Source organism: Martes martes (genome assembly GCF_963455335.1).
Source record: "Martes martes genome assembly, chromosome: 11".
NCBI classification, from domain to species: Eukaryota; Metazoa; Chordata; class Mammalia; order Carnivora; family Mustelidae; genus Martes; species Martes martes.
Window position 1 is genome coordinate 9,677,191 of NC_137899.1, and position 26,260 is coordinate 9,703,450.

The window sequence follows — 26,260 nt, forward strand, 5'->3', positions numbered from 1 at the left end:
ATTCAGCACCCGCTTATGGACGAACAGGAAATGGAACAACAATGGGCAACTTTTGGTTCCTCACTTGGGCCAGACACTGAGTGCAGATACACTGCTGCTCCGCTCAAGAACTTCCGAGCTACGGGTTTTTGGAGAGAGAGGACACGTGCAATAGCTGGAAGTCTTAGCAGAGGTCAGTCATTCTGACGCTATGCACCAAAAGACGGGCATCGGGGCTCTCAGCCAGGAGGCCAGGGATCACCCCAGGAGCTCCCTCCCCCAGCAGCTGTCACAACACATCAAAAATGAGCAACGTTCGATATTATCAGTTTCTAGGACTCATTTCCCTCTCAACAGCAGCAGCTCCTACAGTGAGAGTGGGAATACTTTTCAAATCAGGTGTGGTGGTGCCACAGCAGGAAGAAGCTTGCATCCTAGATGTACCACGCAACTTTCTGGAGACTTCTAATACCCACATCTGCGGTATCTCACACACAGAATGGCAGACAGTTGACTGATAGTTATCTTCTTACACATCTCGGTAAGTGGTAATGGATGCCTCCATAAAAGAGAACTAAAGAAATAATGGATTTTCAAGTCGGGAGGATGTTCGGAGAGCACCTGGCCCAGCAGCCTTATTTGCTTCACAGTAAGAGGCACAAGCTGATATCGACAGTTCTAGAGCCACTGGTCCACCGTCAAAAACATGTCCAACCCAGTGAATACCTCCAAGAAGCCTCCACTGGGACTCTTATGATTTCAGTAGACTTTTCAACATTTGGTAAATATTTCAACATTCAACTACGTCTACTTACCTTAGTGTTTCCTCAGAAGGCAATTACTGGCTCTTTCAGCGGTTTGCCGTCGATAGTAAATCTGCAGTGTCTTTAGTAATTTCTTTCATGTTCTGGGTGAAAACTAACAGAATCTTCTTTCTAGGGCTTTCTTGTTCACACTCATTACCCCTCTTAGTATCTGGCCCACTGCTCTAAACAAGAAATAGTGCTGCTCAAGTCAGTACTACTGACGTCTGACCGAGAAAGACCAGAACTCTTGAGCAGAGAGAGCAAGCCTTCCAGATCTTACCATTCAAGATGGTTTTCCACAAACGCGGACATGGGGCTGATCTGCACTGTGTAGGTATCATTTGCAGAGTACTCAAAGAGTCCGTAGTAAGGGTTGAATAGCTCCTGAGACAAAAGGAAGAAGAACTCTCGCGAAGGACCACTGTAGTCTAGGCTGCAAAGGAAACAGAGGCCCAAGAAGCTCGTTACTTGCGGGGGAGGGGCCTGTTTCTACCCAGGTGCTAGTCTGTTCTTTCAGTCAGTGTAGGGAAAGCAGAGAGTGGCCTCAGATCTTTACAGTAGATGCCTGTGGGAGCATAATCTGCTGTAGAAAGTGAGGAAGCAGTTTCGGGATGTTTCTTACTAGATGTCCATGAATAAATTCTTACGGCAGTGTTTCTTAGCCTTTATTCAATCATACGATTGAATAAAAAAAAAAAAAACCACACAGCTGGCCCATTCAAAAGAAGGAGCTTGCTGTGAGAGGCATAAAAGTGTTTCCCATGATAGTACATGTGTGAGAACCAAGAAAACTTCCAAGTTTGTTGTGATACGCCCTCCTAGGTAGGCTTGTCCTCCACTGTTTGAGATAGTTTTTCACAAAATCACTGAAATTCTAGGAAAAATTTGCTATGTAGTTCTTTATGTGCACTCCAGAAGGAAGAGTTTTTTGATCAGATACTCAAGTGTACACAACTGAAAAAATACAATAAAGATCTGAAAAAATAAAGATCCAATAGTTTAAGTCTGTATTTTTGCTTATGCACAGTACAAATGCATAACCTCAGACTCCAGCACAAGCCAATTATCTTGGGCTTTTGAAGAACATAATTCTAAAGTTTGGCAACGCCTGGAGAGAGAAAGACCTCCTGGAAGGACATAATCAGAATCCCCTGGGGGCAAAGGCTAAGAGCTACCCTGTTCTTTTTTGAGAAAAATCACGAAGATCTGGTGACGGGCCTGCCCACACTGAATGAGGTGTCTGCATAAAACTGCTGGTGCCTCACCCCTCCTCTCCAACAAAGGTGACGTAGAGTTTGTTTCGCTGAAGCTCCTTCCGGGAATAGGCCATCACCTGATTGAAGGTTCCCTCCAACAAATGGTCCCGACGGATGATGAGCCTGGGAAGAAGCCATGTGGGCAGTGAGTAGTGGCTCTGGGCTCTGATGTTGGAGAGTGCTCTAGATGAGTTGTGAGCACCCAAGCTTATGGTCTGGCTTGGGCACTCACAATGAGGCCTCTCCTCGTTGGCCTCTCCAACGAGGTGCAGATCCTGCGAGTTCAGCAATGGATTTATTTTAATGCTCTTTTCAAAACACTGGGAGCACAAGGACAACATGTACGTTTTTATAATTGGATGCCCTCCATCATATTACCCTACTTGTAGGATTCTTTTGATCAATTCCAAAGAGAATCTCTTAAGTTGGATTCCTGAGTTTAGATTTAGCTTTTAAAGATGAACACAAATAAACCCAGAGGGGAAAAATATAACTATTCACTTAGACCTCTGTAACAAAGTTATAGAATCTATGAACTTGACCAATGAATTAAATTTGCTCCAAGAATAAGTAAGAGGAAATACATAATTTTTTAAATTTAGTTCAAGATTCTTGGCTTTCTGAAAAGGTCTACCATTAATTTTGTATATGCCTTTGTCTGAAATGTTTTTTCTCTCTCTCCTTCTCTTCTCTTTCCTTCCTTCCTGCTCCTCTTCCAATTTAACTTCCTTCCTTCTTTCTTCCCAACTTTTTTTTTTAACCTTCCTCCTTTCTATGAACAGAACTGTTACCACACCATGGAATCCAATCTCCAAAAAGTATCACAAAGGTATAGGGGAGAAAAGGACAGGAATATCTAGCATCCGAATTCGGTGAACAAGCATTGGAACACTCACTTAATTTTCCCTGGACCCTGACCAAATCCTTTGGCTTCCAATTTTCGGTAGAAATTTCGGAGCTTGGCTTCAAAGTCTCTCCGGTAGGGTGAAGGCGCTCTTGCACTGGCTCTCTGTAAGCCTGCAGAGAGAAGCACACCGTCTGAAGGTCATCACTGATACGTGCGGCAATGTCAGAAGAAGGGCCAACCAGAGGCACATTCCTATGTCTTATTTTTCTTCTCAAAAAAGTTTTCTTTGATTTCCATTACTCTTTCAGTTTCTTTTGTAATAAATGGAAGTAATATCATTAAGAGAAAAAAGAATTCTGATGACAATAAACATTTATGTCCTCCACTCCACCTCAAGTTGTATTTCTCTTAACAATACCTTGGTGAGCATATCTGTTGGCTTAACTGTACTTAAATAATTTAAATCAACATATCAAACTAGTATAAATTTTTCTTGTAAGTTTCCATATTATAATAAGTGATTGTAACTACAAAGAGGCAACTCAGACTAACACATGTGTATGTCATACTTGTCTAACTATACTGACCCTAAAATAAACAAAGGTGACCTGTAGGGCCCAGAGCTTTGAGGCCTTTATATTAGATTATCTTGCATCATAGAGGAAACATTTGTAATAATAATAATAATGACTTGCTGATCCTATTTAGAAGAGAGTTTTTATATCACTGCTTTGTGAATGCTTTGTTATCCTTATACACTTTTTAGTGAGAAAAGGAGTGGAAAAAATATAACATTCTTCTCCTAGTTTTACAGATGGCCAGAATCATGGCTTGCCCCTTCAATAACTACTATATTCCAGGTATTGAATTAATATTCTAAAGAAGACTGATACCAATAAACTCACAGGAAGGACAATATAATTACAAGTTGAGATAACTGCTAGCTATGAAGGAAAGGAACTCAGTTCTTTGATATCACAGAACACTCTGGCCAAGTTTGGGAAGGCTTCCCTGGGGAATATTCCCTGGGGAAGAATAAGTAAGCATGAATTAGACTGAATTAGTTGGGAAAGGCTTCCGTTTAACTAAAACAAGAAATGAGCTGGGAGAAGAGCAGTCTAGGTAGAAGATCAGCATGTACAAAGGTACTGAGGTAGAATGGAAAGTGGGGCTCAGGGTACACGGATCAGAGTGATGCAAATAAGGCTTGAGAGGTGGGTGGATGATCAAAAGGAAAAGGTCCATTCTGCTAAACAATTCTGTTTAATACTAAGCACAGTAGGAAGCCACTGCAGGAGGACTGACAGGATGACAATTGAGTTATGAAAACATTAGTCTTTCTGCAGCAGAGAGAAAAATGAGAGGACTGGGGTGGATTTAAAGAGCCTAAACTGGACTAGGGTGGTGTCAGTGGAGGTGAGGAGGGAACAGACTGTGGTGTGTTTAGGTGGCAATGAACTGGACATAGGTAGTGAGGGAGAGGTGGGCTTTAGATTTTGTAATTGAAGGAACTGCACTGATAGTCACTGAGATGGGGACAATGAAAGAACAAATCTGTGGGGCAGATCATAAGCTTGGTCTTTGATGGTGCTACCTTTGAATGTCTGATTGGAAAGAGACATGGTTTGAGAGAGAGAAGAGAAGAAACCTGGGACTGAGTTTTGGGCATGGCAGGAAGTGAAGGATGAGTCTGCACAGGTGGCCAAAGAAGTACTTGACATGCATACAGTAGTGTCACAGAAGCTTACTGAAGAGGTGACTTAAGAGGGGGAGCAATCAATAATGCCAAATGTGGCTTAATGCTAAATGTGAGAATCACCCACTGGACTGTGTGTCTGGAGGTCATGGTGACCTTAGTGAAGACAGGTCCTCTGATGTACCAGTGTGGAGTGGAAGGAGGGGTAGGCTTGGAAGGCTTGTAGGATTGGCAGCAGGCATTTGAGCAAATGTCTACCTAATGGCTTCAGTTTTCTCAGTGAAGGGAGAAGGGACATCATTTGCTAGGAGAGACACAGAGAGCTGGAGTTTTGAGGGGCACATAAACATTCAAAATAGCAGTAGAGGGGCATCTGGGTGGCTCAGTTTGTTAAGTGTCTGACTCTTGATTTTGGCTCAGGTCATGATCCCAGGGTTTTGAGATCAAGCCCTGTGTTGGGCCCCTCCCGCCGTGCGCGCTCTCTATTTAAAAAAAAAAAAAAAAAAAAGAAGGAAAGAAAGAAAGGAAGAAAGAAAGAAAGAAAGAATAAACAGCAGTAGGGAAGTTTACCTAGGAAACGTGGTAGAGTTTTCTTTTGGGTGTTCAAGGTCCAGGTGAGGTGAGAGATGACTAACATATAGTTTGTAATCTGCCCTGTCAGATGAATTTGCCCAAGAAGTCCTGAGCATAGATGTAGAGGAAGCAGATAGTATGTTTATCAAGGGGCAGAGTTCTGCAAACAAAATTGGAGAGGACTGGGGAGGTTAGGCCATTGGCACAGATGTTACGAAGAAAATGAACTGTGCAATCTATGCTGGGTAAGGGAAGAACAGAAAGGAAAGGAGAGACATGCATGAACTAAGGTCCTGATGAGGACAAAGGACAGTAATGGGGAGAGTAGTTGAACAAGCATGTTGGATGGGAGTAAGATGCTTGAATCAGTGATTTTAGAGATAATGACAGGGGTGGGAAGATGACTGTGGGAACAAGTGGTTGCACTGGGGAGAAGGTCATTGCAGACCAGAAATTCCAGAAACCAGGAGCCCAGGGAAATGAATGGGTGTCCTTGTGTATGCTGAAGTCATTCAGGATGATGGAAGCACTTGAGAAGGAGAGGGAGATTATGAGACAGGTACCACAGTCTTTGAGAATGACAGAAAGGCTGGGAGATGACAGCAACTGGGGGTGATGGGGAGAGACAGCTGAGTAGTATAATCAAGGAAGCATGAAGGGCCCTAGCCTCACCTTTGTGCCCCCCAGCACCTGAGGTATAAGGGAACCAACAGCCACCACTTGAAAAGAGCTATCCTGAGTGAAATGACAGGTTTCAGGCTACAGGTTCAACTAGAATACAAGTCTTTAGGTGCAAGTAGCATTTTCTGCCCAGTAGAATGCAGTGTATTTTATAATATGACTTCTATTACTACTGGTACTACCACTATGCCCATGATCACTACTATGTATTTTTCTAATAATTTATGCTTTACAAAGTGCTTTGGCATAAATATTTATGATTTGCTATCTCTGTAGCACCGAGGTAAATTTCACGAAGGTCTAAAAATATGAGAATTATAAAATTTCACATCAAAATATTTGGATTACATAATCTAGGACCCCATGGTCAGAGCTAGGAGAATTAAAAATTAAAATGAATTGGATGATTGTTTGGTTCATGGTATTAGTAATGCCTCATTAGGAAAGTTGATGCCTTTTATAAAAGTTACACAAATAATTATCATTTAGCAAATAACTCTTTATTCTCTTTTGTTTTTCTATTTGTACTATGATATCTCCCCCATGTCAAGATGTTAAAATCATACTCTACTGTCAACTGTTTGAACCAAAGTGCAGATACTTTATCAGGCTAGGACAATATCTATGACAAAATGACAGATCATCATGGAGACCCACAGTTGTCCCCAAATGGAAGGCTCTGCTCCCCAAAAGTAAGTCATCCTGTGTGCACCAGAAACATTTGGCTGTCCTGATATTGGCTCAGGCGAAGTTCCTCATCCTTCTTTCCCAGGCCACAGCATCTCAATTACACTGTATGTCCTTAACAAAGCCTTTGGTGCACTGGTTTGGAGGAAGCGACAATGAGGAGATACTGACTTAGAAACAGATTCTAGCAATTAACAAAACTACCTCTAAGAGATAATTCTGAGTGACATGACTTGGAGGAGCCAAACTAATATATTTATTTTAGAGACCTGCAGCAGTTCCAAGTAATGCTGAGTGAGACATCCCTTTGGAAGGACGGAACACACTGCTAAAATCTCTCTTGTGACTTTCTCCAGTAGCTTCAAAAACTAAGCTTGGACAAGACTCTAGAGGCTGTGAGATACAAACCTACTAGATTTTTATTTTATTATTTTTCTCCTCCCTTCCTTCTTTCCTTCCTTTTTAAATTAAGTTCAATTAGCCAATATACAGTACATCATTAGTTTTTTTTAAAAATTATGTTCAGTTAGGCAACATATAGTAGATCATTAGTTTTTAACAGTGTTCAATGAGTTGAGTTCAATGAGTTGCGTATAATACCCAGTGCTCCTCGCAACATGTGCCTTCCTTGATAACCATCACCCAGCTACCCAATCCTCCCACCCTTCTCCCTTCTCAAACCCTCGGTTTGTTTCCCAGAGTCTATAGTCTCTCATGGCTTGTCTCCCTCTCTGATTTCTTCCCATTCAATTTTATACATCATTAGTTTTTGATGTAGTGTTCAATGATTCATTAGTTGCGTATAACACCTAGTGCTCATCAGATCACGTGCCCTCCTTAATGCCCCTCACCCAGTCACCTACCTACTACGTTTTTAGAACTAACTCCCTTTACTTTTTAAGCTATAAAAAGAAATTTGGGTTTACCACCAAGACTCTGACCAAGGTGATATTGTAAACCAAGTAACTGAGGAAAAACTCTCCAATATCTGGATCCCATTTGGGAGTATGGATTTTACTTAAACTAATCATTTTGATTAGATTTGATGAACCGTTTGTCACTAAAGAGTTCAGTATTCATTTCCTTATTTGGAATGGAAGATACCTATAAATAATTTCTGTATCATGAGTAAATTAATCCTAATACATAAAAGAAAACAGTGGGGGAACAATTGCGCACGTAAGAAAATTCTTCAACGTCTTCATGGGGGACATTAGGGTGGCCCCTAGCAACCATATCACTGAGCAATTCCTTTACACCTTAGCAAAAAGTTATCAAAATTGGTATCTAGTAATATTCTGAGTCATAAGGCAGAAACGGTTTTGGAAACGGTTCTTCCCTTCTAAATGCCTGCGGGGTACCTTGGGATACAAAAGCAATTTAGAGCAGGGTCAGTAGACCTTTTCCTGTGAGGGGCCAGATAGTAAATATTTTAAGCTTTTGCAGCCATCTGGTCTCATTGTTATTACTCCTCTACGCTGTTATAGTGTGAAAGTTGCTACAGAAAACACATAAATAAACAGGTGTGGCTGGGTTCCAATAACATTCTATTTATGGACACTGAGATTTGAATTTCACATAATTTTCACATGTCATGAAATACTGTTTTTGTAAAAAAGATTTTCCAATTATTTAAAAATGTAGAACATAGGGGTTCCTGGGTGGCTCAGTGGGTTAAGCCTCTGCCTTTGGCTCAGGTCATAATCTCAGGGTCCTAGGATCGAGCCCCACATCAGGCTCGCGGCTCAGGGGGGAGCCTGCTTCTCCCTCTCTCTCTCTCTCTGCCTACCTCTCTGGCTACTTGTGATCTCTTTCTCTGTCAAATAAATAAATAAAATCTTAAAAAAAAAATGTAGAACGCAGTATTACAAAAACAGGCAGCAATTTGTCAACACCCAATCTTGGCAGTGTGCTTTCAGTCAGAAAACTGAGAGGGAGGAAGAGGGAGCGGGCATGTATACCACTGCCCTTCTGCCGCCTCCATCTGGGGGAAACACGGGTGGCCACTGACAGGAGACAGGATGCCAGACCCTCAAGTTACCTGGGGAGTTCTGAGGCGAGGAACAGGGTGAACAGCGGGGAGAGAAGCTGTACCCGGGGTGGAAGGCAGCCTGCAGTGGGACGTAGGACATAATCTCTTCTTCAAAGAGACTGCAAAGTAAGAAAGAAGAAAGGAAATAAGAAGAAGCAGAGGAGAGGGAAGAAGAAGAAAGGAAAAAAGTTAGTTTTCTGTCCACGAGGAAATATTCATGAACTGGGGTAACAGTGGTTACGGTTCTCACAAGGCAACAACAAAAGCACTTAGGTTCACTTAGGTAGGCAGATGTCAGCATGCAATAGTCTCAGCGTTATTTTAAACCCTAAATAATCCTGACATCATAGTCCCTATCAAGGACTACACACAGTTCTTGATAGCCCAGTTGTAAATGTAAAGAAGGCAATGGACAGCAGGTGCAAGGGTGGGGCCCTACTTTAGTTGTAGCCAGTAGAATCCTCTAGAACAAACGGTGAGTGTTTCAGTCATAGCTGTAGTGGAGGAAGACTGCCCAGAGCAGCCTTTCTAGAAGCGTTTCAGGCTTAGCCCCTTACCTCAGCAAAATGACTAGATCTGCATCACAGGACAACTTTTCAAGCCCGTGATTACCCTCAGTCCGAATGTAATGGATTTTCTCCCTAGAATAATGTGGGAAACAAAGTATGAATTACCAACAGGTAAGTTAGGGAATAAGTCCCCCAATTTTTCCTCTCTCTGATGATATTAATGTGAACCCAAATCTTCATCATTACTTGCATATTTTCAGGCAACAATATAATAAATTTGACCTTTTGGTGGGTGTATTTTTGAAAAGGGAAACTTTTGGGCCTCTACAAAGATATGCAAAATAAGATTAAACAGAGAAATGCACTGTGACTCAACCTCTCAGTATAGGTAGCCCATCACTGCAGTAAAGGCTATTGTCAAAACCTGGGGGGTGTTCACAGTGTCTTCACCGACTGCGGTTTTGAAAAATGGAGCGGAACTGTCCGCACCATTTCACAGGGAAGATGTGGAAGCTCAGCCGAGCGTGTAAGCACCATGCCTCCTCCACCACCTGTTTCTCCCTTCACGTTCCTGTTCTCGACTCCATGCTCCTGAGCGTTGGCCTCTAAATCCTGATACCACCTCACAGAACTCTTGTTTGGAAGACTTTGGTGGATCTGCTCCCCTGGTCTGCTGGCTCAGCCTCACAAAGGACTCTCAAATTTATGTCCTTCCAAAGACAGTGCCCTGGGGCAGATCATCCCATTACCCCAAGGGACCTCTATGTGGGAAAGCCCCTGGTCTCCTTGTCTGGAGGAAAATGGGAAGAACATTCTAGGGATTGCCCTTTGTTCCCAGTGTCCCTGAGGACATGAAGTCCAAAGGGGATCAACTCTACTAGGGCAGCAGAGTGCCCACAGGCACTGCCCTGTAGTGGTTCTATTATCCCACTGCCCACATGAACCACACCCATATATGAGAAAGCCGAACACAGTTTTCTGAGACTTTCAGCGGCTCTCCACAGGACATAGCACCTTCTGTCATGTCTATGAAAATTTCATGCAGACCCAGTCGTCTGGGGCGGGGGGGGGGGGCTCCCAATGCCCCTGGGACTCAATCCCAAAGGTACTGGCACTGGGAAGGATCTCTAAAGGTTAGAACACCTCTCCTACACATATCCCTTGCCTACAAGGAAAACTCGGGTGCAAAACTCTCCTCAAGGCTCTGTTCACTAGAGCCACCTGCCTCCCTGACATCCTGACATCTCCCTTTGTGGCCTCAAAACTTAATATCCAAATGAAATCCTTGACGTTCTTTCGTCATTATCACTGGACTCTGATCTTGTCCTCTGTGGCCTTTAACACATTCTATAGCTGTATTTGGCTTAAGAAAAAAAGAAATCAAACTTGCCTATCATTTGCCTTCCTCAGTAGATGGCAAATACCATGCAAAGTAGGGCCAATGTCTGCTTTGTTCTGCTACTGTGTACACAGCCCTCCCACGGTTCTGATTCAGAGCACCGGCACAATAAAAACACCAGGTGAAGGAAGAACGAATGAATGAAAACTGCTACCATGATCCTTAAAGTGAAGAAATGTCATTAACCGCTGGGTTTTCTGGCTCCAAATTCCCTTTCCACATGTGGCTTCCTTATGATTCACTGTTGTCTGCTGCACAGTTTTCTGAGGACTCACCCTCCACCCTTTAACCCAGAAACTGGCTATGTGGACCCACGATAGTGGATCCATGGCTCCCTGAGAATAGCAAGGCTGAACAGGGGTCACAGCCCCCACCTGGAGACCACAGAGGAAGCAGTAATTTCTTCCTCTGAACAGTGTCATGGGGAAAGGAGGTTTTCTTTTCAACCTCTGGACTTTTAAAATAGAGCTGACTCACCCTCCCCTCACATCCAGGGGCAAGCACAGGCCCAGTCATAGCAAGTAATGCCCAGCTTCCTGGCTCCCGGAAGCCCGACTCCCTGAAGAGCAATTTCTTCCTCTTCCTGTTCTCCCTTTTTTATTCCATGGCTTCTCAGTTACTGTGGGCCTTCTGCTTTTGATGAGATATTCGGGCTCTCATCCTGGGCCTACAGGTCTTTAAAGGAGTCCATAATCTTAAAGAAGCTATTAGTTTCTGTACTAAATAATTGCCAAGATTTTTTCCAATTACAAGATGTCTTAATTCCAAGTTCCCCCATATCTGGAAAATTGTAATTGTACAATTCTGCACTGCAACAAAGCCTTTAAGGTTGCTTGAATTTTGTTATAATGCGATACTATGCAATAGTGCTGAAAATAGTTCACTTTCACTCTTTTACCCACGGGATTACATTTTTCACTTTTAAAGATGACTTAAATGAGGCTCTAGTGCCTTTGGTGAGTTCAAATTCCTCAAAAGAATTAGCTGTGAACTCATTACTTAGTAACAGAATCAGTAACATATAAAATGTTTAAGAGCAGCAATCTCTCAGAAACTTTCCAGAGAGTACAATTCTTCTGAAAATCCTTTGGAAATTCCCTTAAATTATGATATACTGTGAGTCAGAGAGTAGCCCACAAATAAATGACCCATATGACCGCGTATGACACTGCCTTCTGCGGCACAGTAATAAAATGGGCAGAGTCGAACAGAAGTGGATGTGACAATCACTCGTGCTGAAGGTCACCTGTTCACACTAAAGATCTTCCATTCACTCTAAATGTAATTAATGTTTCTTATCTTCAAAGTAGAGGACTAGGTTCTGAGGGGGAGAGTAGTACCGAGGCAAGGACCAGAAGGTTCTGCTGTAAGGAGCTTACATATCATAGGGAGACATCAGTACAGACAGCATTCAAGAGATAACGGAAAAAATATAGTAGAAGGACAAAAAAGGAGTACTAATAAAGTAAGGCAAAGAAGTACTGAAGTTTTTCTAGGTCAATGAATCTTTGCCATTTGGTTTGAGTCTTTAAAAGGAGTGAGAGGTCCTTAAGAGAAAAGCCATTCCCGAGAGGGCAGAACAAGGAGAGGACACAGCTTGTTTGGTGGAGTGAAAGACACCAGAAGGAAAAAATTAGCACGGGATGGAGAGTTAGGTAAGGGCCAGACTTTGGAAACTGTGCTTAGAAATCCTGACTTTATTTTATACACAATGGAAAGCTTTTTAAAAGGCCGGTGTAAGATGATTTATTCTGTGCTATAAGAAGGTAATTTTGTCCTAGATCTAGGGGACATCTTCTAGGACACCCCTACAAAATCCAGGAGAGAAATGCTGAGCACCCAAACACAGGCCATGATAGGGAAGAAAAAAAAAAAGAAAAAGAAAAGGCTGGAAGAGAGAAAGTGAGAGGCAGATGTTTGGGTGTCGAGACAGGGAAAGAGGGAAGAGTGCAGATCCAGCAACAGGGAAGACGGTGATTCTAATTCACACGGAGTAAAAAGCAGGGAAAAGTCTGTGAGGGTGTGTGGGTGTGTGTGGGGAGAACAGTGAATGATCCACCAAGGCAGGAGTAATAGGAATTTGAATATCAAAGAGGCCAATTTCCGGTGTTGGTGATTCACTGAGGACGTCAAATCAGAGTAGGACAGTTGTCAGCGAGATGCAAAAGACCACCAAATGGGAGATGACAAGTCAGAGGTAGAGAGTGACTGCACTCGTGCCCACTTTCTCTGATCCTTTACACATATTCATAAAAGCATCTCCAGAGTGCCCACATGATAACTCTGTATCTGAAGAGATCAAGGGTATCTATGGGCTGAATAACAGGCCCAGATCCATGGTCTCTAAGAGATGAAGTAACAATTCAAACTCTAAGAGGAAACACTTAACCATCATGTACAGCCAGCTTCCAAATGTTATGTAGTCAGCTGAAGCAGAGAGATACCTGAATATCTTGCAAAGAAAGTGGGATCTAAGTTCAGAGGATATGCTCTCTTGTTATCACCTTGAGTGGTTGTCCTTTCCGAATGAAGTGGATTCAGTTTCAGAGACACTCATGCAACAATGACACTAATGGATATTAAGATATAAGTAGTTAGAACACAGGATACTTCTGATACTTTTGGTTTGCTTGTTGGTGTATTTTTGAATATGCTCATCTAATAGCTGGTTTACCACTAACTGTGATATTTTAAAGAGAAAACATTTAAAACGGATTAAAGACCTAAATGTGAGGCCTAAAACCATAAAATTCCTAGAAGAGAACATAGGCAGTAATTGCTCTGACATTGGCTGTAGAAGCATCTTTATAGATATGTCTCCTTTGGCAAGGGAAACAAAAGCAAAAATAAACTTTTGGGACTACGCCAAAATAAAAAGCCTTTGCAAGTGAAGGAAACCAACAACAAAAGACAATGTAGTGAATGAGAGAAGATATTTGCAAGTCATATACCCAATAAAGGGGTTAACATCCAAAATATTTAAAGAACTTATACAACTCAACACCAAAACCCCCATAAATAATCCAATTAAAAGTGGAAAGGGGACATGAATAGACATTTTTCTAAAAAAGACATCCAGATGGCCAACAGACACATGAAAAGATGCTCAACATCACTCATCATCAGGGAAATGCAAATCAGTACCACAATGAGATATCACCTCACACCTGTCAGAATGGCTAAAATCAGAAACACAAGAAACAACAAATGCTGGCAAGGATGTGGAGAAAAAGGAACCCACAAGCAGCGTTAGTGGGAATGCAAGCTGGTGTGCTACTGTGGAAAAGAGTATGGAGGTTCCAAAAAAAAATTAAAAATAGAATTACTACATAATCTAATAATCCCACTAGTGGGTATTCAGACAAAAAATTGAAAACACTAATTCAAAAAGATATATGCACCCCTGTGTTTATGGTAGCATATATATATATATATAACAGCCAAGATATGGAAGCAATCCAAGTGTCCATCCACAGATGAATGGATAAAGAAGATGTGGTACATATATGCAATGGAACATTACTCAGTCATAAAAGGAATGAGATCTTGCCATGTGCAACAACATGGATAGATCTAAATGGTATAATGAGAAGTAAAATCGGTCAGAGAAAAATACCATAGGGTCTCACTCATATGTAGAATTCAAGAAACAAAACAAATAAGCAAGGCAAAACAGAGACAAAGGAAAAACAGACCCTTAACAACAGAGAACAAACTGATGGTTACACGAGGGGAGGCAGGTGGGGAAATGGGTGAAATAAGTGAAGGGCGTTAAGGGTACAGTGACCACGATGAGCACTGGGTAATGCACAGAACTGCTGAATCACTATACTGTACACCTGAAACTACAGCGCATTGGTTACTGTGTTAATAACACTTGAATAAAGAATTTATATGGTGCTTTACATAAGTAATTCTCTCATGAAAGCTATTTTACTTTTCCTGTGCTTCCCTCCAAATCAATGGAAATCACCTTGGCATTGTATGAATAGTATGTGACACGCAACATGGCTAGCTCCGACTGTGACACTGCAGAGAATATTAGAACCCCCCGGATCCTTCTTTTCCAGTATGCAAGACATAATTAAATACATGAACAAAACACATCGTAGGCCTCTGTTCTCTCCCCACAGAGGTGCTGTCCAACCTGGAAGACCCGCTGGAGAGACCCAGAGCTAGAGGATGAGGGACAAGCCCCTACCTGAGTGCGTGGTTTCTCGCCAGGCTTGGCTGACGCTCTTGCAGCATTTCAAAAATGTTTGGTTGGCGAAGAAATGCCACAATCTTGTCATTATATGCTGAAACAAACAGAAGGGCGAGTTGTGGTTGAGTCTTCAGCCCAGAGGTAATTTCTCTAATGGTTGGAAAATGGCTGCCTGATACCAGGATTAACCCGGGAGTTTGAAGGGCAGGTGGCATACTCATCAAAAAATGCAAGCTCTTGCGGGTTGTTTTCTGTGACATAATAGCATTATCATTTTTCAAAGAGCAAACCAAAAGGGAACCAGATCTAAGTTAATCATCCTTAATATTCCAGGAACTTCACTGCGTGTTAACTCATCCCTGTGTGAACAGGTGAAGGAAAATAAAATAGCTCTTCCATGAGGAGAGTTGTACTCTCTTCATTCTGACTTCTCTTCACATAATAATTATAATTATTATGGCAAAAAATTCTACATGAATTCAAAGAAATCTTTTTTGAGTACTCGACCCTTACAACCTGTGGCCAAGGTTGATTTCCCAGGAGTGATAATAGAAACATCCAAATCCACTGGGGCTTTCTCACCTCACTTCCCTTTGATACAAGTGTCATGTACCTCAGGAGGTAACTGAGGTTAGGAATGAAGACTGTGCTGACTTATCCCCATACACAAGAGAAGGGAGTTCTAAATCAAAAACTGCATCTAAGAGCAACAGGTCCCATCACCTCATTTAAACTATGCTCTCCTGGACTCGGCTAACAAATCACTGACTGGAATACAGAAGAGGGGGATGAGAGTCTGGAAGAGAGCAGAAGAGAAACAGGGACGATGGTAGGTCAAATTGAGGAGCTAAGGGAAAGGAAAAAGGGGCACAAGAGGGATGGAAATAAAGGGGTAGATTACACCATAGGGGAGGAAAAAAGAGAACACAGAATCCTAAATATTAAAAGATTCATGACAAGAAAAAAAAAAGGCTAAGTGTTGGGTATCCGGGGTCCCCAAGCATGATACGTACCTAGTGGCAATGACTCATGTTGGTGTTGGCTTCGAATAGCAGCTACTAGGCTGTGTCCTGGCCTGGCCAGTAAAGAGGCTCCTCTGTTTCTAGAGACTTCTGAAGCCTAATTTCAAAATAAAATTGTTAGCATTGGAAATCTGATCAATTTCAGATGGTCTTTTGATACTAATTTTTCAATATGAGGGGTAAAAGATCCTGATATCACCTAAGTTAAGAAAGAAATGAAGTTATAGTCTTGAAAGTGAATAGAAATAAGCAAGTTAAAAAAAAAAAAAGACTAAGTAGGATGGTTGACGGTTTTTAAGAAAGTGAATGTGCCAAATGTTATCAACGTTATCCAAATTAATACACTGTATCGGCTAAGAAACATTTCTCTTCGTCAATACGTTGAAGAGACTTATTTCCTACAGTCCCGGAAATAAGTCTCTTCAATGTATTGATGAAGAGAAATGTTTCTTAGAGGGTTTTGGTGGGGAGGGGGGTGAGGGGAGGGGTGAGCCTGGTGGTGGGTATTGAGGAGGGCATGTATTGCATGGAGCACTGGTGTGGTGCATAAACAATGAATCTTGGAACACTGAAAAAATTAAATTATATTAAAAAGACAGATCGAAGAGACAAATTCTACGTGAATACTCTCAGTAAAGATAAGTTTATGACTTCCATGTCTCAGAGTTAGCACCGCACTTCAGGACTGAGTGTGAAATGGGCCTGCTCTTTTTAACAGCATGGATCACTCTCAGACGGTCATTCTTTGCTGAGTGCTTATCAATCCATTCACTGTGCTGGCTACTCTTCACATAGTATCCTCTTATTCTCTCAAAATTCTGAAAGATAAGCACTATTAACCCCAGATTCCAAACAGAGAAACTGGGAATTGGATAAATTTAGTTTTTACAACATTTTAAACTGTAAGAGGCAGAACCACGGTAGCAACTAATGCTTGACCGCAAAGCAGCTGTTTGACTTCTCTCCTGCTGTCAGCCTGCGTCCAATACCCTGGTTTGGGACGCCCATTTTGATAACATTTCATGAAATATAAAATTGGCTTAGCTTAAAACTGATATTTGTGATGATTAATTCAGCTCAATTTTAAGTTTTAACAAACCCCCTAAGTCTAGAGCATGGCAGTGAGCTTCCTACCATGATTCCATGTATTTCTGTTCCTTAAAGGACCCTGCAGGGTAAGCTATTTAAACAGAGGCCCTATAGATTTTCCCCATTGGAGTACATTCACCAGATATATGGGGTTTGCTGTGGAGTATGACTCATTCGATGGTGTTTGGTAAAGTATGCCAAAATAGGCTTTGCAAACATTTCAGAATTACATTGACGATTACTTTGTGATATTACTTAAAAACTGCGCAAACATCCAGACAAATAAGGAAAGAAAATTCTCCCTCTGAGTGGTGCACAATTCACTTCCACAGAATTCAGGAGCGTTATTGAGATCCTGTGCTACAAAGTCCAGAAAGGGGACTTTCAGGCTAATCCGCGTATTATATTGCAGATGACGAATAGGACAGATTACTTAGGGTTTACTCATTAAAGACATGGTAATTGCTGGTTTTCGTTTGGGTCCTCCTTCCACACTCCACACAGAGACGGGTAACATCCTTCCTTTGCAGATGTGCTAGCAGTTCTGTCTGTATACGGCAGTCTTGGAACTGATTTTTTTTTTTTTTTTAAGATTTATTTATTTAACAGAGAGAGAGGTCACAAGTAGGCAGAGCAGCAGGCAGAGAGAGAGGGGGAAGCAGGCTCCCTGCTGAGCAGAGAGCCCGATGTGGGGCTCGATCCCAAGACCCTGAGATTATGACCTGAGCCAAAGGCAGAGGCTTAAACCCACTGAGCCACCCAGGCACCCCTGAATTGCTCGTCTTGAAGTAGTAGCCGTGCAGATCCATGCTTTCTCTCCTGGCCCTTCTCCTTGCCCACTGCTTACTTGGGAGACCAGGGAATAGATTCCTTGGGCCACTGAAGTGGACTCCTCACTTCGATGCATTAGCTCTCCGCTCTGTACTGCTCCTGTAGCCAGCTACCAGGACTTAGAAGCTAGTACTTCTGCAGCAGTACCTTCCAGTCCCATTTACATGGTTACAATGCAAGGTGATGAAAGAAAGGTTAGCTGATTATTAAAATAGGCAGCGTGGAGTCTCTACATTTCTTTCTCCTTGAATTAATACATATGTAAAGCCTTTCTGGGACTGAAAGGATAGGTCTCTTTTCCTTGGAAGGAGTTACATTAGTCTGCTTGAATGTGTGTTTGAAATATTTTGGATGCTGCAGAGACAGGGCTCCAAAAGACCACTCAGTTGAAGATTATCTAAATGATGTATTACAGAACTGAGGAAGCAGGTCTGGTAACAGACCTCAGGAAGGCACGGCTGTATTCCGAACTCAGGTGATGCCTGCTGTCCCACCCTGAGCCTATGGTGGCTTGGTGGCTTGCCCTGAAATAAAGGTCAGTCTGAAAAAGGAGGAGGCTCACTTCTATTCCTGGCTGCCGTAGGGAATTCCTATGTTACAGATACGTTTTAGGGAAACTTGGTGCCTACTTCTGAAGTTGCCTGCTCACTGGCAAAACTAAGCCCGATGGAAAAACTTCAGAAACCAGATGAGGGCCAGCTACCCTGCAGGTCGATGACTGACTGATGAATATGCTCCAGGCGGACTAGGAGTGAGATGGAGGAAATGACACAGGGGGAAGGTAGGGCTCATGGAGTACCTGAACCATGAGAGACACCTGCTGAGGGTAAAGGAGGTAGCGGAGGGCCTACAGATGAGGACGGATGGGAGGGTTAAATAGAAACAGACTTGTCCAACCAGGAGCCAGGAATTTACAGAGATGGAGATAATTTCAAGCAGGGCTGGGAAAGACTTTGACATCGGTCTAGAGTTTACTATGTGCCAGGATCCTTGTACCCCTAAAGCAGTACAAGGATGGTCCATCCTGAGGAATGTTTGGTATCAGCTGAGTGACCCGATTTGGATCTCACTGCAAACATGATGCTAACATTTGTTTTCCTAACTACTGAAAATGACTAGAAAAATGGATTTTCCATTTAAAACCAAAATTATATGACTCACTGAATTGCATTTGACACTTTTTGTGTTACTGAGTTTCTCACAGGTGTGTGTGTGTGTGTGAGACAGAGAGATAAAGAAGGGACACCCCTGCCCTTGCATAAGGGCCCACCTCTCCCCAGACATGCTGTGACTATTCTATGACTGGCTAAAACCCAGTTTGCAGTAGGAACTAATTTAAAGATTTCTTTTCCTTTTGATGTTGAGATAGCTTTAATCATAATTGCAAATGTGAAAACTTCAAACATTTAGCTCTCTAGAAAAAAAATTCGCTCAGAAAAGAGTTTTCAGTTAACTGGTAAACAAGCTTCTCTTCTGTGTTGCAATTTAGAAATGTAAACTGGTGGTTTTTTTAAAGCCCTGATTGAAATTGCAGGTTTTAGACTGAGTTTGGGTTAATAATCAGCTAATGTTCTCTTTGAAAATGCTGGAGACCTAATGATAAAATAGTGAGTTCAGAGGAAAGGCCCAAGTGATGAATTTGCACTCATCTCTAGATTCCTTTTGTATTCTAAAAGTAGATCATTAACAGAGTTTTCAGAATTATCTTAAGGAAACAAGAGAGAGATCTATGCTTGAGTCATTCAACATATTTATAATAGTGAAAGTGAATAATAAACATAATTACAAAGGAAGGCTTGAGCTAAATTACGGTAGATCCATACGATTAAAATACAGAAGAATTTTAATGGCATGGGAACCGTCTCCAGGGTATTGTACTGGTAAAGCAGGATACAGAACCATAGACAACATGATTCAATTTTTTTATTTCTGTGTAGACCAGAAGTGTCTCTAGATGGGATATTATACTCTCCTTTCAACTTCCTTCCCATCTGTGTCTGTGTTTTCTATACTCTTTATTTACTGTTGATAATTCAAAACTTTATTTTCATAAGTGTCTTAATTTTATAAACTTCCAGTAAAACCTACAACCACGTACAGGTTACATGGAATCAAGAGGAAAATTCCTAATTTTTATTAGTGGTACAGAAGTTACCTTCCCCAAAGGCAAGCTTCCTGAATGATGACTTCTCTGTGTCATCAGAGCCACTGGAATAACTTCTACCATCAAAAAAAGCTCACTGCAGAGAATGACCCAGAGTGACCTCTGCTTTCAAAGTGAAAAGTCAGTTTCTCTTCTCTACCAGATCCCTGCCCTTCCCTGAGGCAATTACTACTACCCCTTTTTGTGTGAACCCTTCCAGAACTTTCTTATGACTAATGATTTTCTAACCTGACCAAAATAAGATGGTAAAAGGAAATAAAAATTATGTGCTCTGTTATCCTTCCTTATTGTTAATTTATATTGTTACTTGCTGCATAAACGAGACAAATATGATCTTTAGTGATTTCCTTACTGAGAGATGGGACCCAATATTTATAGCCCAATATGCTCTTTCCATTTATCTGCGTCCATTTCCATTTGGACATTATGGGAAGAGTTAGGCCTGTTTTGTTAATACCTTTTTTTTTTTTTTTTTGGTATACTGCAGACAATGTGACACTGTACTAAAATGCAGGCTAAAGCATCAAATCATGATCTTTTTATGCATAAAGTACTATATTCCTGATAATTGCTTTTAGCAAAATGCCTGAAAAATTTTCATTTGAAGTAAAAAAAAATCTAAAAGAAATGTGACGGTGCCTCTGTTAATAACCTATCATAGGGGTTTGAGGGAAATTTTTACCATTTAGGATCCTGAATATAGGAGCTGATTTCAAATTTGTCTTTAAAAGCAATTGATAAAAATATTCAATGCTGAGCACCACTCAAGGGAATGGCTCATGAAGGTGAAACAGAAAATACTGATTCCTAAGGTTGTGGTCCAAGAAACATCTATAGCAAATCCCCCAGTGCCCCTAACACGTGACATGGAAAAACCACGGACTGCGGAAATAATTCACTGATTATTCCTGAGTCTCATATTTCCATCTGCTTAACTATCATTTCAAATTGGATAGCCTACTGCTTTCCTACTCACTATCTAACTTAGCTGAGAGCAAACCCGCCATCCAACTGGCTTTCCTGTTCATCTCACCTGTGTGTTGTTAATGTGTCTCGAGGCTCACAGACTGAGAATCACAGAGCCGGCCATCTAGTCCCCCGGTGCCCCCTGCAGATGAGGGAACTGAGGCCCCAGAAAGGAAAGGAAGGACGAGTGACACACACCTCCTCTGTGGCAAAGCTGGGGCTGAGACTCCATCTGCTAGCTAAGTCCCAGGTACCCCTTCCTCCTACCTCCTGACCTCTGCAGTCTTCTTCCCAAGGGGTGTTCTTCGTCTTGGGTCTCTTGGCCACCTCCAGTGGCCTCTAATGGGCCTTTCTCTTGCAGATCACTCCTCTCTTTCCTCTTCCTGGCCGACACTGTCTCTTTTCTAAAATACTAGTTTATGCTGGACTGGGAGTTAGATCTGAACTGTGGTCTTGAACTCCCCATGTGACCTGAATTTCTGATTTTTAAGTTTGCCTGACTATAAGATACAATTCTTAACTAAAGTGGTATGACCACATGGGAATATTTGGAAATGCTAAGAGGTATTTTGGTTTTTTTTGTTTCGGTTGTCATAGTGACGGCTGAGGTGAGGGCTCTCCTCACAGTTAACAGATGTGAGCAGGAAAAAAGGTCCTACGGGGGAGGTGGGGGGACAATTCCACACATTACAGAAGTGTCCTCAAAATGCCAATAGTCTTCTCCTCTAAAGCCACTTTTCCACAAAAACCATCTTGTTATTCCTCTCGAATTCATTCAGTGGGCTCATGGGGAAGTGTCAACCATATGGCATTCAAAGCTTTTAAAAAACCAAGATAAAACCCAAATGGAAACTGTATTCTGGTCACAGTGAAATATTCGTTGTCTCTTACTGCCCTTTCCCGACCTTCCGCTGCACCTCTGCTCACACGGGCTCTCTGTGGGGTTGCCCTTCCTCCTCCTTTGTACCTGGCTAGATACTAGGGTTAGGTTCAAGTACGTTAACTTTAAAGATGTCTTTCCTTGGCCTCTTTTGAACTTCTGTGGCACTAGTCCGAACATCTCTCTTGGCACTCACTCAGATTCTAATTGTTCTTGGTACTTAACTCTGTGTTTTCTGGCCTGGCTTCAAACACAGGCTATAAAATCCCCCCGGGCAGGGATCATATCTCATACTTCTTTGCATTCCACAGGGCTCATAGCAAGCCACGCACTTAATCAATGTTTGCTGAGCAAAATCATATCACAGCAAACACAATTAACATTTCCCACCACCCACTCCTCCTGCTTTTATACCAAGATCCTCCTGTCGTCTCATTCCCTGGGCTCTGGGGTTTCACAGCAGGACGAACCAGATTCTGATTTTCATAGAGGCTGGGTCTTTGTTTTCTCTGGAATGCTACCCTGCTGAGCAATTCTCTGCCTCCCAGCTTTTCTCGGTTTCTCCTTGTGTCAGTGCAAAGCTACCAGTGGATGTGCGGAGGGTTGGGAGGGGTTTAAAAACCTGATCAACTGAGTCAGTGGGAGAGTGAATGACTCAGGAAGGACACAGACGGTTGAGGCACACCGTTCATGGTTAAGTGTTACAGTCTTTCTTGGCTGATGCAGGCGGGACTCTGTCATTATCAACGTTGCTATTCAGTGTCACTGTGCTTGGGCTCTTCAGTCAGATTAAGTAAGTGTTTCAGAACAGGTAATTCAAGTGGCACTCATGACTTGAATCTCATTTCAACAGAAATGTCTTAATACTTGTATTTTCAGGTTACTTTCTTATAAATGTAAGAGATCTAGATCTTTAGGGGGTTCGCCTTACATTGAGGAACATACCTTTTCATTTTATTGACAGTGAACCTGACTGCAGGACTCAGCTTCTTTGATCAAATGTGGTTACTCTCTCATAACGATGAAATTGCCTTAATAATACTAAAGAGCTCGGATATTTTAAATACATTAAATGGCATATTTCAAATTGATTCAGAATCTTGAATTTATCCACTATTATCTCACAAATGCCATACTTTCTGAAGTGTTATAAGTGCCACCAGAGAGGGATACAATCAACGCCTGTTGAGCCCGGAAGTTGGGCGCTGCTTTTTGTCGTCTGCGAGCATGGCAGCTGCAGAGTGTCTGGTATCTGTGCTCCGGACACCCACGTAACCTGGGGGGAATGCATAATATGTTTCTCTGCATGGTCAGGTGCACATTTTACATATATGCAGAACAAAAGAGTCAACATGTTTTCAGCAGTATCCTAAAACAAAACCCAAGATGACCCATGAAAGAGAAATCTGTTTTCTCACACTGGCATTATACCATGAGCGCCCTCGGTTGGGAAGAGTTAGGCCCGTCAGGATACAGATGCTTCCCCTCAAAGAGTAGTAAACTGGTACCAGTACATCAGGAACAGGCTCTTCCCTTGAGACTCGCTGTCTGAGGCTGCCAGGTGGATTGTTATTTTCCCCAGTTCTCCTGAGACATTCACCCTAGTTCTCCCTGGAATGACCCAGGGCAGCGGGGAGGTGTGCTTGCCCGCGCGCGCGCGCACACACACACACACACTTCTTCTTTTACTCTGTACTACTTCATTTTTTGCCTCATTGTAATCCAACACGACAGGCTGTTTTACGAGAAAGTGTTCTCAGTGGCCACCACCTCCTGAGATCCTGCTCGTTTCCAGGATGGTACCGATACCTGGGAAACGTCAGTAAGGGATTTACTCAAAGTATTGCCAGGAACGGACTAGAAGTAGAAAAGAGCTACGTTTGGAGTTTTGGTTTGAGAAGGGAGGCCAGGAAAGGGTATGGGATAAAGAGATAGTACTTGAGAAAGGCAATGCCCATGATATTTAAGAAGGACGGTTTCACGATTCAGTGGAAGGTGACCATAGGCAGTGACTAAAGATATAAATCAGGAAAGAGCACGTGGTAGGATGGAGAGAGAGTATTCATGTCCCCAGCGGATTTCCCCCAGTTTTTGGTCCGTGTATGTCTATGGTACTGATGTCTGCTTCGGGATCTATGAAGAGCCCAAAGTTTAATGTCAGTCATATCCTATAGGATCATTTAGGAATTCACATGTGACTAGCAGGCCTAAGGAAGCACAGTCCAGGCCTGGTGTGCGGATCTCCTGAGCCTGCATTTTCCATGTCCCTTAAGCTAGACAGAGTCTTTGTAGTGGCGACTGTTAGGACAAAACGGAAGGCAGAAGGAAGGTGATCTGAAGATGGGTCTAGGAGTTCAGTGGGTGTCCCTGACTCTTCATTCTTCTAAAGACCAGTGGGGATATGGCAGAGCCCCTTGGGGAGCAGGCAACCCTAGGTCCCAGTCACGAAAACGGAGCAGGGCCTGTGAAACCGTGAACCTGGTGGGGGGGCAGTGGGGGTTACCTCTCCAGCACTATAGCTCCGAAGCCTCTGCAGGTGCTGTCGGTGGGTCAGGTGGTTGGGAAGACGCCCGTTCTGAAGAGGGATTCGGGGGTCAATGAAAGTGGTAGCTCGACTGTTGTGGTCCACGAAGAAAGACTGCAGATAGACCAGTAAAAAAGCACACTGCATGAGAATGAGCCAGAGTCAGGTCAATAAAGTAAGGGAGTGCTACAGGGCTCAGTCTTCGCGTTTATTTCTGTCCCTCCTTTTTATCCGCTCAAAACTAGATGGAAGACGGGGGCATGCCAGTCACTGATAAACACTTCACACTGCGGAGTTACAGACTCGTGGTCATAACACTTTACTCACCGTGGAAAGTAAGAGAAATAGAGCCTTTGAGGTATTAGAATAACACTAGTAATAATTCATGAAACATTTTATTTTAAAAATAAAGTCTCTTTCTTTGATTATAGAATTAGCACAGTCTCATTGAGAAGAAATTTTAAAAGGATAAAAAAGTAAGAAGAAAATCAAAATTATCTCAAATATCACAATTCAAGGGTAATCATCAAAATATTATGGTGACCTTTCCACCAGTTTTTTCTTTTCTCATGCAAATATACAAATATCTACACATTTTCCCCACATCGGCACCTACAATTTTGTTAGAAGATTTTTTTCCATCTCCTATTTTATGAGCATTTCCTTAAGTTATCAGACATTCTTTTAACACAATTTTAGCAGGTATATGGTATTTAGCTTGATGGATGTATAGTATCATTGGACATTTTACTTTTTTATTGTTTTAAAAATAATGCTTCAATAAACATTCTTGTTCATAAATCTTTGCGGCATGTCTGATTCCTGTGCATGTTCCCATATGTGACAAAAGTTATTCTTTAAATCTAAAATTACTTCTCATAAAATTAGTACCTTCTCAGGAAAAAAAAAAAAACCTTTTGTACTACTAAACAATCTTTCAAAAACTATCTTGAACAAAATGTAATGTTTGGTGAAGGTGACTTCCTCTTAAAGACCTCAATCAATGCTCATTGTAGACGCACTCAGATGCCACCTTACAGAGGTAGTCAAAGTCAAATACAGATGCAAAAATTATTCTTGGGAAGTATGAGCTTATAATTTCAAGTATTAGATGTCCTTGTAAACAAGTCTCTTTTGTTAAAGAGTTCTATAAAAAGTGATACAGGAAGTGGTTTCATTATGGGGACCAAAAGTTACCTCCACAGGACATAGGAGATTAACTCCCCTAATATCATGTGACTCAGTATCTGTGACTTGCTGTAAAACTCCCAGGACAGCAATCCACACAGATTCAAAAAGGCCTATGTGGGGGCTTCTGGGTGGCTCAGTCCCTTTAGTATCTGCCTTTGATTCAGGTCCTGATCTCAGGGTCCTGAGATCAGCCTCCAGCTGGGCTTCCCCTCAGTGGGGAGTGTCCTTCTTCCTCTGCCCCTCTCCCTGCTTGTGCTCCCTGTCTCTCAGATAAATAAATAAAATCTTAAAAAAGTAAAATAAAAATAAAAAAAGTCCGTACGTCCAATTTGGATGGGACTGAAGATGATATGCCCTGAAAAACTGGGTTAGGTGTTTCAAAAGTGGCACTGGTGATATCGAAAAGATGAATAAGGAATCTGAAGAAGAAAAAAGTGTGAGTGGGAAAAAAAACCATTTATCAATGTGTTTCTATAACATGAGATTTTAAACACACAAGTATAAGCTGAAGTCAATATTTGAAGGTGTCTTTTTATTATTGAACTATATGCCTGCAAGTTTATAAATTAAAGTTAAATGGGTTTCTTGTATTTGTGCATATGTGGCAATTCTTTAGTATAAATTTCTAAAAGTTGAGTTAATCACTGGGCTAAAATTAGAAAAAAATTGTTTATTGGTCTATATTAACAAATTACCTTCTTATCCTCATCATAAGTTCCTGAGTGCTTTTCATGGACTTTATAAATGTGGAGTATTTGAAAGACCCCTTAGAAATGCTGAATGGTAAATGATGCTGAATTATTGTTTACAGGGGAAGCCAAACATTTTCTCACAGTTCTATGGGTTAGTTAATTAATATATGGTACAATATTAATTAATTTCAGGAGCAGAATTCAGTGATTCATCACTTAGATAAAACACCCA

General features: G+C 41.8%; 1 protein-coding gene across 3 annotated transcripts in view; it reads right to left on the reverse strand.

The window, feature by feature from the left end:
- The window catches only part of HECW1 (HECT, C2 and WW domain containing E3 ubiquitin protein ligase 1), a gene marked incomplete at its 5' end in the record, with an annotated part of 447,342 nt that overhangs the window by 41,871 nt on the left and 379,211 nt on the right, over positions 1-26,260 (reverse strand). For all 3 annotated transcript variants that reach the window (XM_080818019.1, XM_080818018.1, XM_080818020.1), the window contains 8 exons: positions 1,066-1,218; positions 2,051-2,164; positions 2,938-3,058; positions 8,567-8,676; positions 9,115-9,198; positions 14,667-14,763; positions 15,683-15,788; positions 24,125-24,259. In XM_080818019.1, the coding sequence (XP_080674145.1) occupies positions 1,066-1,218; positions 2,051-2,164; positions 2,938-3,058; positions 8,567-8,676; positions 9,115-9,198; positions 14,667-14,763; positions 15,683-15,788; positions 24,125-24,259 (920 nt within the window). The remainder of the gene's footprint in view (positions 1-1,065; positions 1,219-2,050; positions 2,165-2,937; positions 3,059-8,566; positions 8,677-9,114; positions 9,199-14,666; positions 14,764-15,682; positions 15,789-24,124; positions 24,260-26,260) is intronic.